We start from the raw sequence: 14,289 nt of genomic DNA, 5'->3' as shown, positions 1-14,289 counted from the left end.
ACCTAAATAACCTGTATTCCTTCTGCAACACACCAGTTCTAACGTCAGAAGCGTGCTGAGCACTGTAATTCTAGTGCCAATGCTCAGCGGGAGCTGGGGACTCTTGGCAGTTCTTGTCACAGGTCCATTATGCTGCCTAACATTTTGCTGTAGTTTGTGAACTTCAGTGGCTTTTACAGATAGCAAAGCATTATTAAAGCCATCGGTATGTAGTCACTGTGGTGGTCTTCCAGTCCACAGGGAAGTAAATTCTCTGATCAAATGCCTTTGAAGATTAAAAAAAAAAACAAACCCTCATCTAATTTTAGTGTCACAAAACCTTTGACCCTCTCTGTAAGGTGAACAGTAGACAGCAATGTTACTGCAAAGAGTTTAGGTCTGTTTCAGCTCGAAAGGCCGTGATTTTTAAATGTGTTGGACAAGAAAATTACTAAAAAGGCAGTGGAAAAGGTAACAGGGAGATAGTTTTTCTTTTGTCCCTATACTTAGCCTTCCTAGCGTTTAAAAATCCACAATTCGTCACTCCAAAATTGCCAATGAGGTAATGATTGCATCTTAATGTCACTGAAGATGGAGTCGTCTGGATTTAATACAGGAATTGTAGCAGCTCAAAATAAAAGGAATAACGCTCAGTTCTTCTCATCTAACTTAAGATGCATTTGCCTGAGGTCCCCGTTATATCAAAAGAAGAGTCAGGCAGTCTCGGAATATAATTCACTCATTTATGATCTGAATTGCCCTCTGGAGGTGGCTTTCTCCATAAGTGATCTCAGGTGATTGCAGCTCTAACTTAAGACCCTCAGTTAAGTGCCTACAGTTGGATGCAATTTGGATTTATTCCTTGCCCCCTGCCCCGTGTGGCATTTCTGCAATCTCACAGCTGTGGATCACATGCAAAGCAGAATTTATAACTAATATAATGTAATACTCTGTTGTACAATTATCAGTCTGTTATTTCCTGTAGATACACAACTGATGGGTGTCACTTGTACTATGGTGCTTGTTTACTTTAGAATTTGAATAAAAAAATAACATTCTCTATACCAAGTCATTTGAAAACAAAAAGGAGGAGCTATGATTCAAGCACAGCACTCTGGGTTTCCCGCTTTTCTCTGGCACTATATGAGACATTAAAAAAAAAAATATCTCCCCATATAGCCCCCTGTGGTCTGGCCACAGCCAGGGATGAGTATGTGTAGGGGCAGGACTGCACTAAGGTGAAAAACAATCGCAGAACTAAATTATAAATCTTAGGACTTAATAATAATAATTCATGCCTTAATAACTTAACAAGCACTAGGTACTTTTAGTGGTAGAAAAAGACAGACACAAGCGCTTCAGCCAAATAAGGCCAACCTGTGCCAATCCTCCAGCACAAGACAGATGTAAATGTGGTAAATCCTCTTTCTCAAGCACAAGCCTGCCACTGCAGCTCGCATGCCATCCAGTGCAGAATTCATGCCTGGGAGATGAAAGAGGTACTCTTTGCATCTCTCCCTTCTGCTGCACTGAGTATGACTGGTGTTTGCAGGACAGACGCGACAGAAGGCAAACTCCGTGCAAGAAGTACATCTCTGCTGCAGAACTAGATAGATGGGATGACTCACCCACTGCTACAAAAGGCCAGGGACAAAAGAGTCCGGGGTGTGAGGTTCTAGTTCTGTGCCCAGTCCACTTGCTTATAACCCTCTTACTCTGTACTTGCTGGAAATTTTCTCCAAGCCTTTTGGCTACTTGCTTGTCTGTTTATAAGCACAAAGCCGAAATAACAAGCAATCTACCATTCCTGCTGTCATTGTTCTTTGTATTCATCCATGCTCCATGTCCCAGACATCTTCCATACTGTACAGATCATCATACTGTATTCCTCAGTCAGCACGGTAATATAAGATTGTAGCATGGCTCACCTGACTACATTTTCCTGCAACCTCTACCTGACCTGTCGGAGACCCACTGCACTCTACAGAACATGGTGTTAGCGAGATGCCCAGAAGTCAAGATGGATATAAGTGAAATCCCAGAAGTGTCAGGATAAAACTAGGAAGGATCTTCCAGAGCTCTTTGCCATGCAGCACTTCCAGGAGCAACAGTTCTCAGCGCTGCATTAAGCACATACCCAATAACACCTGTAATAGCGAGATCTGGATCTACTTAACTAGAGCTCTTGTATTTCCTCTAGCAGTGTCAATAGGTAGGCAGCCAACATGCTATCACCTCACTTCAAGAAGTAGTACCTCTCAAAGGTGATATTCTCTGGGAGTGACGTTAGTATGTTGGCCAGTTAGTACTGGGAGAGGTGGTCACTACCGTCACTGGAGTGCCTTTACTGCTTTACTGGGGGACACGGCTTCCTGGAGGAACCCAGGTCAACACGGTGGTGAGTAAATGTTGAAGAGGTAGGTTGGGTCGGAAGGATTCTGCGTATTCATGTAGCATACTAAATTCTGCTCTCGTGCCCATGTAAAGTCCATCAGAGTGATATCTACTCAGAAGAGCTTCATAGCAACTTCCAAAATATGCAGTAATATAAAAATCAGGAAACGTTATAAAGATACCTAGAACTAATAAAGATTTTTATTTTAATGGCCTTAGGATATTGGGGTAACTAAAGCTGAGTTGTAATATAGGAATCTTAATTCTTTTACATGTTCTTCACATTTTCTCTCTCTTTTTCTCTCTTTCGCTCTGTTTGTTAACATTTACTTGTTATTACTGTACGTTGCTTGCAACTTGTGTATGTTACAGACTGTCACATTTTATTCTGTGAAGTTTTTCTCCAATTCCCATCAACCTGAGCTCCATGTTGGGCAGCCGAGGAGATTACAATACAGTTCTTTAATGCAAAAGAACAAGGAATGTCACAGACTATAGGTAACTTCACTGAGATTGTGACACAAAACCTGATGCGAGGTATTAATGCAAAGAGTAAGTACTTGGTATGACAACAGAACTACTTAGCTAAATTACCTTCTTTTTTTCAGATAGTTTGCATGGGAAAAATTAATTTTCATTACTCTCCAGCAGAAAAAAATTCCCAAACCTACCAATCTAGGATTTTTTTCACTGCCATTTTGAAAACCAGTGATGCCCATTGTGACACATCATTACTCATTTTCAAAGTTTTAAATCCATACTTTCTATGCTGTTCTTCTCTACGCTATACTTCCTTCCATACTCTCCAAGCTGTAATTTCATCATTTCATCATCCTTTGTCTGTGGTTTAATATATCTTCTCTATAATTCTTTTTCTAATTCAATATAGTTATATCTCTTTCACTCTAAGGACCTGATTTTACAACAACAAAAATGAGCCCCTACCCATGGGATCCATGTTTCTTAATCCTGTATGAGGCTCTGGAGCCCATAAAAATTGATTTCTGTAGCCGAAGATGGTCTGGCACAGAAGCATAATTGTTATTTTGCTGAATCAGGTCCTGGCCAAAGTATTTTGTTTACAATCTCCCCCAATTACTCCCAAACACTACTTTGAAAGAATGACAAAAAACAGCTAATAGACATTTCTGATAATTTTCTAGAGAAGCAGCATGAAGTTTATTGCTACAACTCTTATTCTTAATCGTCAGTGAATTCTGTTAACTCAGAAATCACTATAGCCACGTACTAACTCAAGAAAAGCCTATTTTTCTCTGTGTGCAGTTCCTTTACTTCCTGATTCGCTATTATGCTCTGACCCTCCCTTTAATCAGTGAAGAAGCACAGCAGAGTTTAGATGGAGTTCAGTATAAAAAAATAAAGTGATTTATACTGATGCAATTGATGAGTGGCCAATTAATATTAATGGACAGTTAACACTATCCAGGCAACTAAACCAGAAACAACTTGCTAACAGGAGTGAAATTTGAATTAAGGAGACTCAAGAGAGCAGGGAATTGAACTGTAAGTATTTCCTTTCCATGCAACATCTCAGAGTGAAATTTAGGGATATAAAGTCAACGGGTATTTTCAGATGCTGAGCAGCTCTTAACCCCTCCACAAATCAGAGTAAACGTTTTTTAATACTTGGATGCATTCCCTTAACTTTATCATAATCATTTACTTAGCACAAGAAGTATCAGGCAAAAGCGATGATGCAAAAATATGATGCCAAAAGGAATGTGAAACCTTTGCATTTTCCCTTAGAATAAAGTCTGGGAAATTCTGTGCTCCAGCAGCAACTACAGCAGCCTCACAGCTGCTCTACTTCCCACTTCCAGCTTAATAGGCCTGTAGCTAAGAAAACCTCGAGCACAGCAGTTCTCCACCCTCACCTTGGCCATGCCACCTCTGTTCCCGTACCATTCTGTCACTAGCCCAAGAGCCAGGGAAAACCATCATACCAAGAGAGTTTCCTGTTGGAGCATATTATGACACAACTAATGTTTGCCACATTAACAGCCCTTTTATATCACCAGAAAAAATGCGAGAGGACTGGAAAACGGAAGAGCAGTTAACTCACTCATCAGACAATGTACCATTACTTTCTTCAGGGATCTAGCTGGATTAAAAGTCTCTGCCGTGAGGGACCTCATGGAGGTCCTTCTTCATACGAGACTTCAGACAGGTACTATGCATGTTAGAGTTAGTGACAGGGGTTTAAAATGACCAAATGAAAATGATCCTCGAGCTCTGAATGAGGACCAAAGGACACCCTCAATTGGTTAGCAGTGGGACTATTCACAGACTGCAATAATGGCAATCCCAAGTTTGGGATCAGGGCTATAGGAGCACAGTTGAGATCTAGACAAGCTGTAGATTCCTTTTTAGCTGTACATAGGGTGGTGGTGTGGAATGTAACTTTAGTCAGACAACGTCTCCCCAGTGTAAAGATCTTCATCTTTCAAGCAGCTTCCTTTCTCGGTTCTGGCCCTGTTTTGCACTGAACTTCTACCTCCTTCCTGCTTGTCCACTCCTTCCCTTGTAACAGGGCTGCAGAACCTTGAAGGCCCCTGAGCCTTTGTGGAACAGCAAATGGCTACTCAGGGAAGTTGTATGTACTCAAGCTGGGCCCTTGGCTCTTTTAATCCTTAAATAAGGGTAGCCGGGAGGAAGACAGTCCGTGTTCTTCCAGAAGAGATTGCCAGTGACCTAATATGACCAACAGAAATAGTGCTATGTCTCTTAATTGCTGTGTTTCTGATCTAGTTCTGAGAAGACCCCATCTTTAGCACAATGTCAAAGAATCTGGCATGGTTCACATAGCCAGATACTGACTCATGGGTAAATATGCATGGATAACATGCTATGAAGTGTGGAGTTTCTCTCAGCCCTGTTTCAGTCCAAGTGGTTACAACCTACAGAAGTCCCTATAATGACCGGAAAAGATATTAGATTTCCAATCCTGTAAGGACTGAAAATGGTCCACCCTGAGTGTAACTTTCATCCAGTCTTTGGGGTAAGTGACAACTTCACAGCTCTGCAGACACACGGAAGAAAAACGAGGGGAGGCAGCTACAACCCCAAGAGGAAGCAGTGTGAGTTGGGACCATCCCTGGCCCAAACACAATTTCTAAAGACATCTACAGTACCAAGAGTAGATCAGGAACTTATTTCTTGGCAGCTATTGGAGAATGGCTGTTTGCTTAAGGGAAGAGGACTAGGGTGACTTTCCCAGTGTAGGAATCACTTCTGTACAAGTGCCACTTGTACAGATCAATGAATATATCATACAATTATGTCAATGAATATATCATACAGTTATGTCCATTGATACTCTGAATGTAAGATGCAGTTCAAACAGGTGGAGGCTCAGTGTCAGACTCTAGCTTATAATCAAAAGCAGTAGCACTGGTAAAGTTAGTGGGACAGTGTGCAACCCTTTGCTATGACAAGAGATGAGCCATGCAGCAAGTACATGGGCAGTCTCTGCTGTGCTTCTCCACAATAAGCAGAGTATACTAACATGAAATCCAAATCCAGCAGTTGTCCTAAGGTGTTTCTTTTTCAGAATCCCTCCCATTTTGAAACTCAGTGTTTGTTTGGAAACACTCGAGGCATTTTAATAGTACTTCTCTGCAAATGGGGATAGATGAGACAGGAAAAAAAAAGGAAGTGGAAACAACACAAATGACGTAGTTGTGAAACAAACTACTCACCTGGGAGATCTGCTGAATACCTTCTTTAGCCTCTCAGCCAAATCTCTACAGGACACTACTTAAAGCTGGTGCCGTTAAAGAGGTAGTCACAGACAGGACAATTATGGAGATAAGGTGCCAAGCTGAGAGTCAGGAGATTTTGTTGTAAATAACCTCTTACATAGCAGTAGGCAAGTCACTTCACTGGATGGTAGTTTTACTCATCTGTAAAATACAGATTATAACATTGACTTTTCTTCATGAAACAGAACCCAAAGAACAAAAAGTGCTGCATAAGCCTCATTCAGATTCTGCTAGCAGGGCTGGAAAGACTCATGTGAATTTCGTAGGCCAGAATCAAGCCTTAGAAGTTTTATGCACCTGGAAGTAGTGGTCATTGGTATAACTAGACTGCTGGTCACCAGACAGTAATGGCTTCAGTAGCTTGCTTTACCTGGAATTCTCTCAAACCCAAGGTTAACCTTGGAAAAAGCAAACATGCAAACTGAAACTTGAGAAAATAACCTAAAATAACATAATTTCATTCCATCTTTAGACCTCATGTTCAGCATGTAGATCTGCTAATGAAAACTATGGGAACTTCTAGCTGTGGGCTGATGACATCAGTGATGTTTTCTTTATTCCCATAACAGACTAACCACATATTAAATATCATGTGACTGCCGTGTCCCGCCTTCAGAGAATTAGGTGCTGCAGACAGTGATTTGGAACACAACTACTCTACTTAACACTTACATACACCAGCAACAGATGCAGTCTTCTGTGCTGGTAATTTCTCTGCTTCCTAAATGTTTAGCAAAATTGTCGAGGATTATCATTGCTATCCAGAACTGATCCCTAAGGCATGGCCCATGCATGGAATATTCAAGGGACATTAATAGGACAGTGCAGTGATTTGTCTACATCTCTGGCTACTCTGTTGTCTTCCTACTGAATAGAAATAAAATAACAAGGTTGTGAATTTTCAAGAAGTATAAGAAAAAAATCATCAGTGCTAAGGCACCCTGAGGAGGCTGCAAAAGCAAGTTCTGGCTCAAGTTGCTAGGGGTGTGTGTGCAATTTAAGAAATCAATGCCAAGAAGGTCAATTTTCGTGTCATTCAAGCACAACAGAGCCTGCAAGCTGCTTCCAAAAGGATCAATGGCTGCTACCAGCGTGCAGCCTGGCCCACAATCACTCTGCTCAGAGGTGTTTTGAGCTCCAGAAATGGACCAGTGCCCCCTCCATCGCTAACAGTTTAGTTTGCCAACCCAGGTGTAGCAGTGGGAGTCTCAGAGATTTCAAGGCAGAGCTCTGCTGACACAGCTGCCCCCCTCATTTCAGGATTAGAGCCATCAGCTTGTAGCATTAGAGGCTTATGAAGAAGCCCAGTTCTTTGCTCATCCCCATGAGGACAGCAGCTCTCCCCAAACACAGTTAAGTGATTTTTAAATCAACAGCTCAGTACCTGCAATGTCACGGTTGCTATGGCAGCCATGCCAGGTTTTTGCACAAAGAGTAGCATTAAATAGCAGTGAGTACCAGAAAGGAATTGCAGCTCAGTGCAACGGTAAAACTTTAGGTTCCTATTGAAATTAGCGTCTACAAGTATTAAAATACACCTACAGCTTTGGCCGCTTCTTTCAATGTATTGAGAGACGTAATTATTTCGTTGCTCACCAAACAAAACATTACTACCTCCCTCTTTGGGGAAATAATTGGCTCTTTCTGCATGAAGAAGAAAGGAGGCAGAGGTTAGATCTGCAGAAAAGACTGTTTATAGTGTGACAAACCAGTGGCATCTGAATAAAAGAAAAGTAAAGGCACAGAATGCAATTACTGGTGCACGGATAGATCCATCATATGTGTCATATACATCTGTGTGTGTGCATGTTCAAAGCACCAAATATAATTTGAAAAAGCTTTTGCCTATTACTCATCTATGTTGTCCATCTGAAACCAGAGAACCAGAATCATATCTCCAAACCCTCCATAATGTATTTTTATTTTTGGGCTTGTTTTATCACTTGGCTTCAAAACCATTGATAAATAAATGACAGTATCATGTAGCATTCAGAACAAGCTTGTACGCGTATCTGGAAGAGGCACTGAAATTATCTGTTGAGTCTGTCTTTCTTTAAAGACTTGCAGGACCAACCATTGCCTTACAGTGTCTAGGTAATAAGCATTGTGCAACCGAGGCGTAGGATGCTGCCAATACCACTCAATTAACAAACTTCAGCATTTGTGAAACTTCAGAAAGCACATTTTGACTGTTCTTTCCTTCCTTCAACCAAAACACTCATATCGAGCTGTGCCATATTTCGAGTATATTCTCAATACACTAATTTGCACTTTAAACCCTAAAACAAATCCTACACAAAACAGCACTTTAAATTGTTTTATAAATGTCAAACAAGTCACACAGAGAAAACATACTATGCTCAGTCTATCCTCATGGGAATGTGTGGAGCAAAATGGGCAAATTTCATTATTTACAGTCAACAGTAAATTTTACTCTATCTGTTTTCCAAATTCATGGCCTGCTGTAGTGTTTTCTATATGTAGTGTCCTGTGCTGGCATTGCACATAGAGTATGTGTTTCAGAGGAGAACATCAGAAAATGGATTGCTTTTTTAAAAATCCACATTCTGCTGTCATATTTCCATACGTAAAGTACTCTGTGTGTCTAAAAAGTGTACAGCCATCCTGCATGACTGATACCAGAAACGCTCTAAAACAATCTGGGTAAATTTTGGGGAGGGGAAGAGCGGGAATTTTCCCCTCAGTAATACTGCACACAGGTATAAATCAGCACAAACAGAATATACTCAAATACTAAAACACAACTCACAGTCCACTGCCTCTCCAAAGCTCTGAGCGACAGTAGGCTTCATGACAAACAGGTCATTCATGCATCATCCGATGTCATGCAAAAACATAATCCGATTTCTAACTGCAGTATTCTGCTCACAGGACTAGGAACCAATGCACGCCCGCTTCTGAAACTGCCCCTCTATGTGGAAGTACAGGTGGCTGCTGTTACACCTAATGCAAACGCATTTTGTTTCTCCTCCCACTTAACAGACTTTATTTTATTTTAGTGCAGTGCACACGAACACAGTGTCTAGGACAGATGTGCTACCTTTTATAGTGTCGCTATAGAACTCTTTAGCTGTGAACCCTTAATTTGCAGCTGGAACTCTAATAAACAGTGCATAGTGTTTCAATAGCCTTCTGCTTATATGTTTGAAGATTCGAAACTGAATGGTGAGGTGGCCAAGGCGGCGCTGGCAAACGAAGACTGTCCCCACATAGACCAGGCTATTACGCCTGATGAGGGCCTGCCCTTTACCCGCTCTGGCACTCGGGAGAGATATGGACCCTGCTTCCTCTTATCAACCGGGGAATATCCCTGCCCGCCTGATGGAGGAATAAGAAAGGGTATGTAGCTGGGGTCCTGTAACCATGTAGTTAGCAACCGTTTTAAATAAATAAGAGAAAGTCAGCTGTAGCTGTAGCACGCAATAGTGCGCTTGCTGTAGAGATGCACGTTTGGGCTGGAAACCACCACCTGATGTCTGCATTTGGAGTTTCTAACCTATCTCTTTCAGAAAGAAAAGCCTGAGGAGCTGTAACTACCCCATGCAGCTATGCTAGGCAGCTGAGTCTTCCATCCCAGCTGGTGTAGTAAGCTTTAGTGGAGGATGCTCCACAATGTCCTTAAATTGGCAGAGGACAATCAACATTTCATAGCAATGAAGGTTTGCCTCTTAGAAAGCTCACAGACCTTACCAGACTCTGAGGAGCACAGACTTGGAGGGGGCAGACAAAAAAGATACAATACAAAAGCAAAACATCCTCAAGAAATATGAAATGATTATTTGGCTACCTTAACAGAGCAGTAAAACAAATTATTTGGATATTCATAGCTGTTTAGTTCAACAGAGAAAGAGAAGCATACAAGAACATCTGTTAGCACAGGTGTCTTACAATTGGAAAATAATCCATCTAAAATCACTTTCCTTTCATAAATAAATCATTACTAGTTAGTTTCTCAGCCTTCTGACAGCTACAGATCTCTCAGAAGTCATTGCATTTTAATTTGCTAATGGTCAGAATAATCTGTTTAGCAACAGAGGTCAAATCAAATTAAAAAAAAACCTTCCCTTCTTAAAATAGGCTGTTTTGTTGAAATAATTTAACATGAGGAAATCATGCAAACTGAAATTAGAGTTACATATATATGCATCGAAGTTGATAAGGAATGGGAAAATTGGAAAAGAAATCTCTCTCTTCAAATCAGTGTTTATCACTGGTGTACTGTATATAGTATATGATATAGTCAATATTTTAAAACTGCAAAGATTGTATGATGTAACCATACACTGAGTATGGAGTATAGAATTCTCATGTGCCATTGTATGATGGGCAATAGTTATAGCAAATGCCAATTATAGATAGTGTATGTACTTATAAGTTTAAAGCTTATCATCAACAAAGATATAGTTGGACCACAAGACTTTCATATGAAAGTATATCCTCTAAAATTTACCTTTGTAGCAAAGCGTTTTACTTGATTCTGTATTGGATAAGCATTGGCCGCGTTCATTCAGCCTGGGCAAGTTCGGGTGGTTCCAGTGGATCAGGGGAACACTCCAAATGGCACATCCTTTGGGATGAGGAATGTATGGTTTTCACGATGCACTGCAACCGCCTCTCGTTACTGAATGAAACAGAGGCTGGTTGGCTAAAGAGTAATATACGTCAGCATATTGTTGGCCTGTTTGAAACACGTTGAGAGCATCTTAATTGTTGTTCCAACAGAATTTCATTCCATAGTTTGTGCAACTCTCTGTACACTTGCTGAGCTGTTTACGTGCATGCCTGAAAAAGAAAGGGGGGGAGGGAGAGGGAGGGAGGGAGGGAGGGAGGGAGGGAAGCTGAGTGCATGCAATTTTGTTTTCTTTTTTTTTTTTAAATGCTGAGAACAAAGGAGTAGTATCTCTATAGCAACACAATAAATTCTATGGATTTTGCTGCCTTTTCCCCCTCCTGCCCCCAAAGACACCAGAAACCTTAATTTTGCCTGAGGTCACAATGCATGAAGTGGAAGGGAGAGGTATGTGTGAGTGTATGACGGAGACATAGAAAATCCCTCCCACTGACTCTTTTTTTTTTTAGGGTACAACCATGTTGCTGCCTGTAGGATCAATTACATAGCCTGACCATCCTTGAGAAATGATGATTTTTTAATATACATATATATATATCTATTTCAAACTTCTTCTGTACTTCAATGGCCTTCTGAGTCATGTTGCAAGCGATACTACTCTCGGCATGTCCGTGCATGCAGATGCTATTGAACTGGCTACAATGTTGACCTCATTCTTAGTCCATTCTGTCATTGATCCAATGCTGTACTTTGCATTTTTCTTTTAAATGAAGGTTACGAAATGTCACGGAGCCTTAACAGCATAGCTGGCATAAGTGGAAAAGCGATAGGATTATCCTCAGTGTCTGCGCCCTACAGCTCTCCTAGTCCAGTGAGACGTTCTTGGTCTCCCATCCCATCTATATTGTAGCATGGATCAGTAGCAGAGAATGGTCTAAAAAGCTTTATTTTCGATTAGCCTATGCTATGTCGCATATAATCCAGGTGACTAAGTCTGAAGATGCAATGTCTCACAGTAGCACCTGCTGGGAACGGTGTTACTACTGATGCTAGGTGACAACACTCCTAAATAGCACTCAGATGACAATAGGCAGGCATTTCCATAGTACTGGTGGGCCATACATGCTGCATGGTATCAGTACATAGGATGAAGGGTAGATGCACCAGATAGTTCCCTTCCTGGTGCATCCTGCTAGTATATGCTTATTTTGGCTAATGGTGGATCTACTGGCTCTGTATGGAATGGGTTAGGCATTTAGTCGATGCCGAAACATGTCAACGATGGAAGATTTTGCTTTTCTCAGGATATTTTTCAGCCATAGGAACCCTGCAGGAGTTTGAGCAAACAAGCACAGTAGGATGAAACTTTGCATGGGCGCCTATTTTAAGCTGAAAGCAATACTCAGACACACTGTAGAGAGGTCTCAGTCTGGCTGACTGCATGGAAAAAAAAAAATCCTGTTGAAGAAGAATATGGCTGCCTCTGCATGTAGCTATTTCACCTTTTCCTCCTTCCTTTAAAACTAAGATGGCGAGCTTGATGTGAAAAGCACAGGGAAGAAGCTCAAGTACTGATTGTATTCTTTACATGCAGATCTTTGCAAAGAAAGTCCAGTCATTGCTAAATATATGCCAACAGAGGCAGTCAGAGTGACCTGACAAGGCGAGATGGAGATGAACATTGATGGCTAAAAAACATCTGTGTGGAACTGTGCAGGCATAGAAGACCTTCTCATTTGGACAAAGTTAACTCGCTCCATGCAGGTTTTATGGATGATTCTTCGTGGTTTCGGAGTTGTACTAGAGATGCAGGCTTTTTCTACGGCCAAAATGTAACAAAACTGTAGAAGATCCTTTTTTTTTTTTTTTAAATCTATTTTTTTGTTCCATAGCATGAATTGCATGAAGACAAAAATTAAAAAAAAAAAAAAAAACAAACAAAAAAACCAACAAAAAAACAACAAATGAAAAAAAACAAGAAACACTGCAAATGTATGATTAAGGAGAAAAAAAAGCAAAGTTATATATTTTCTTTCAAAGCTCTTTACTTTTACATACATTGTTGTAGCCAAAATGTAAAACATTATAAAACTGTACATTTCTTTGCTATGGATCGCTTCTTTTTGTATACAAGATACAGAGTAATGGTTTTAAAAAGTGCAATCAGGCAGTCATCGGTCATATTGACCACGCCTTCACAGTTCATCACACCGACATGGAAATCAAGAACTTTTAATCCAACTAGAAGTGTATAAAAATAAGAAAAACTTCTTCCTGTCTGTTTTTGTTGGCATGCTTGTGACACATGGGACCTTCCTTCGGACCTGACAGTAACAGCTGGTCTAGATTTAATTTTCCAGCTCTGGTTATGTTGTATTTCATTGATGTATAGATCCAACGTAAAGACCCTTCATAAATTGTTCATATTAAGTAATCAGTATGAATTTTAAACAAGAGAGGTGTTATTTTAAAACTGGGACTTATAGTACAAAATCAGGAAAATACTCAAGTATAAATGGTCTCAAAGTTTAAGAAACAAGACAACAGCATTGTATGCAATTTAGTACTGAGTAAAATGCATGCACAATGTTATGCAAAACAATTCTAGCATGAAATAAATTTTGTATCATGGTTTCAGTGCCTGCTGTATAGTGTAAAGGGGAATCCTTTTCTGAAGCGATCAGGGGTTTCCAGAGACTTGCTTCTAAAAATCTTGAATAAATACAGTGTTCTCAACAGAAATGTAGGAGAAAAGCTTGGTATTGCTTTGGTTCTACAATGCTAATTTTGGTTAGTAGATAATAAATGGAGCCTGCAAACACTTGATACAACCAATGTCTGAAGAATTCACACCATTAGTAATTTTACGAGGGAAGATTAAAAAAACCTGTAATTATCTAGGTATTTTCCTTTTCCCTCCCCAACAATAATAAAAGTTTGTCTTTTTAGCTGATTAAATGAATTCAGTTTTTCTTACTTCTTTGGGCCCCATCCTCCACTTGTTCTTCACAGAGACACAGCCGTCCACCCGATACAAAACTCTGAAAGAAATCCAGGTGTCCAAGTCGCACTTTATTTGCCACACAAAACATGCCGCAGTAAGAACCGAGAAACACAATGGGATTAAATTTCATTTTAGATGCTACAAATGACAACTATGGACTCTGTGTCAACAGCATTCTAGTTGCTTGAGCATTTTTGGTGAAGTACTTCTATAAGGAAGGATCTTCATTCTCATAGGAGGAACTTCAGAAGAGCTGGCAAGCTACAGCGTCTGCGACTGCTGACGACAATGGAAATGTAAAGGAGTAGTATCCCTACGGTCTAGAGGAAGTAGAGATCAAACCTCAAAGAACAGAAGAAACACTCATGGCTCTGGTAAGTGCTAAATTATACACAAAAAAATCAACTGCAGCTGGACCTCATCTTCACAAAACTCTACTCCAAAAGGAAAAAATCAAGGAAGACCTCAAGCTGCGTTTTAGGAATAGAAGAAAGGCTGATAATCTGAATTTGTACATAATTAGAAAAATCCTTTGTAGT

The 14,289-nt window shown here is 40.4% G+C and overlaps 1 protein-coding gene across 5 annotated transcripts in view; it reads left to right on the top strand.

The window, feature by feature from the left end:
• The window catches only part of KCNC1 (potassium voltage-gated channel subfamily C member 1), a 107,774-nt gene extending 95,369 nt beyond the window's left edge, over positions 1–12,405 (top strand). Inside the window, exons 3-5 of one of the 5 annotated variants that reach the window (XM_086471984.1) lie at positions 765–802; positions 9,395–9,488; positions 11,520–11,656. In XM_086471984.1, the coding sequence (XP_086328110.1) occupies positions 765–802; positions 9,395–9,488; positions 11,520–11,656 (269 nt within the window). Of the gene's footprint in view, positions 1–764; positions 803–9,326; positions 9,516–11,519; positions 11,657–12,340 lie in introns of those variants that run through there. The other 4 variants (XM_086471981.1, XM_086471982.1, XM_086471980.1 and 1 more) reach the window with 4 other exon arrangements.
• The last annotated feature ends 1,884 nt before the right edge of the window (positions 12,406–14,289 follow it).

Source organism: Leptosomus discolor, chromosome 12 (genome assembly GCF_034619465.1).
Source record: "Leptosomus discolor isolate bLepDis1 chromosome 12, bLepDis1.hap2, whole genome shotgun sequence".
Lineage (NCBI taxonomy): Eukaryota > Metazoa > Chordata > Aves > Leptosomiformes > Leptosomidae > Leptosomus > Leptosomus discolor.
Note: the sequence above shows the minus strand (reverse complement) of the source record. Positions and strands in the feature narration are given on the sequence as shown.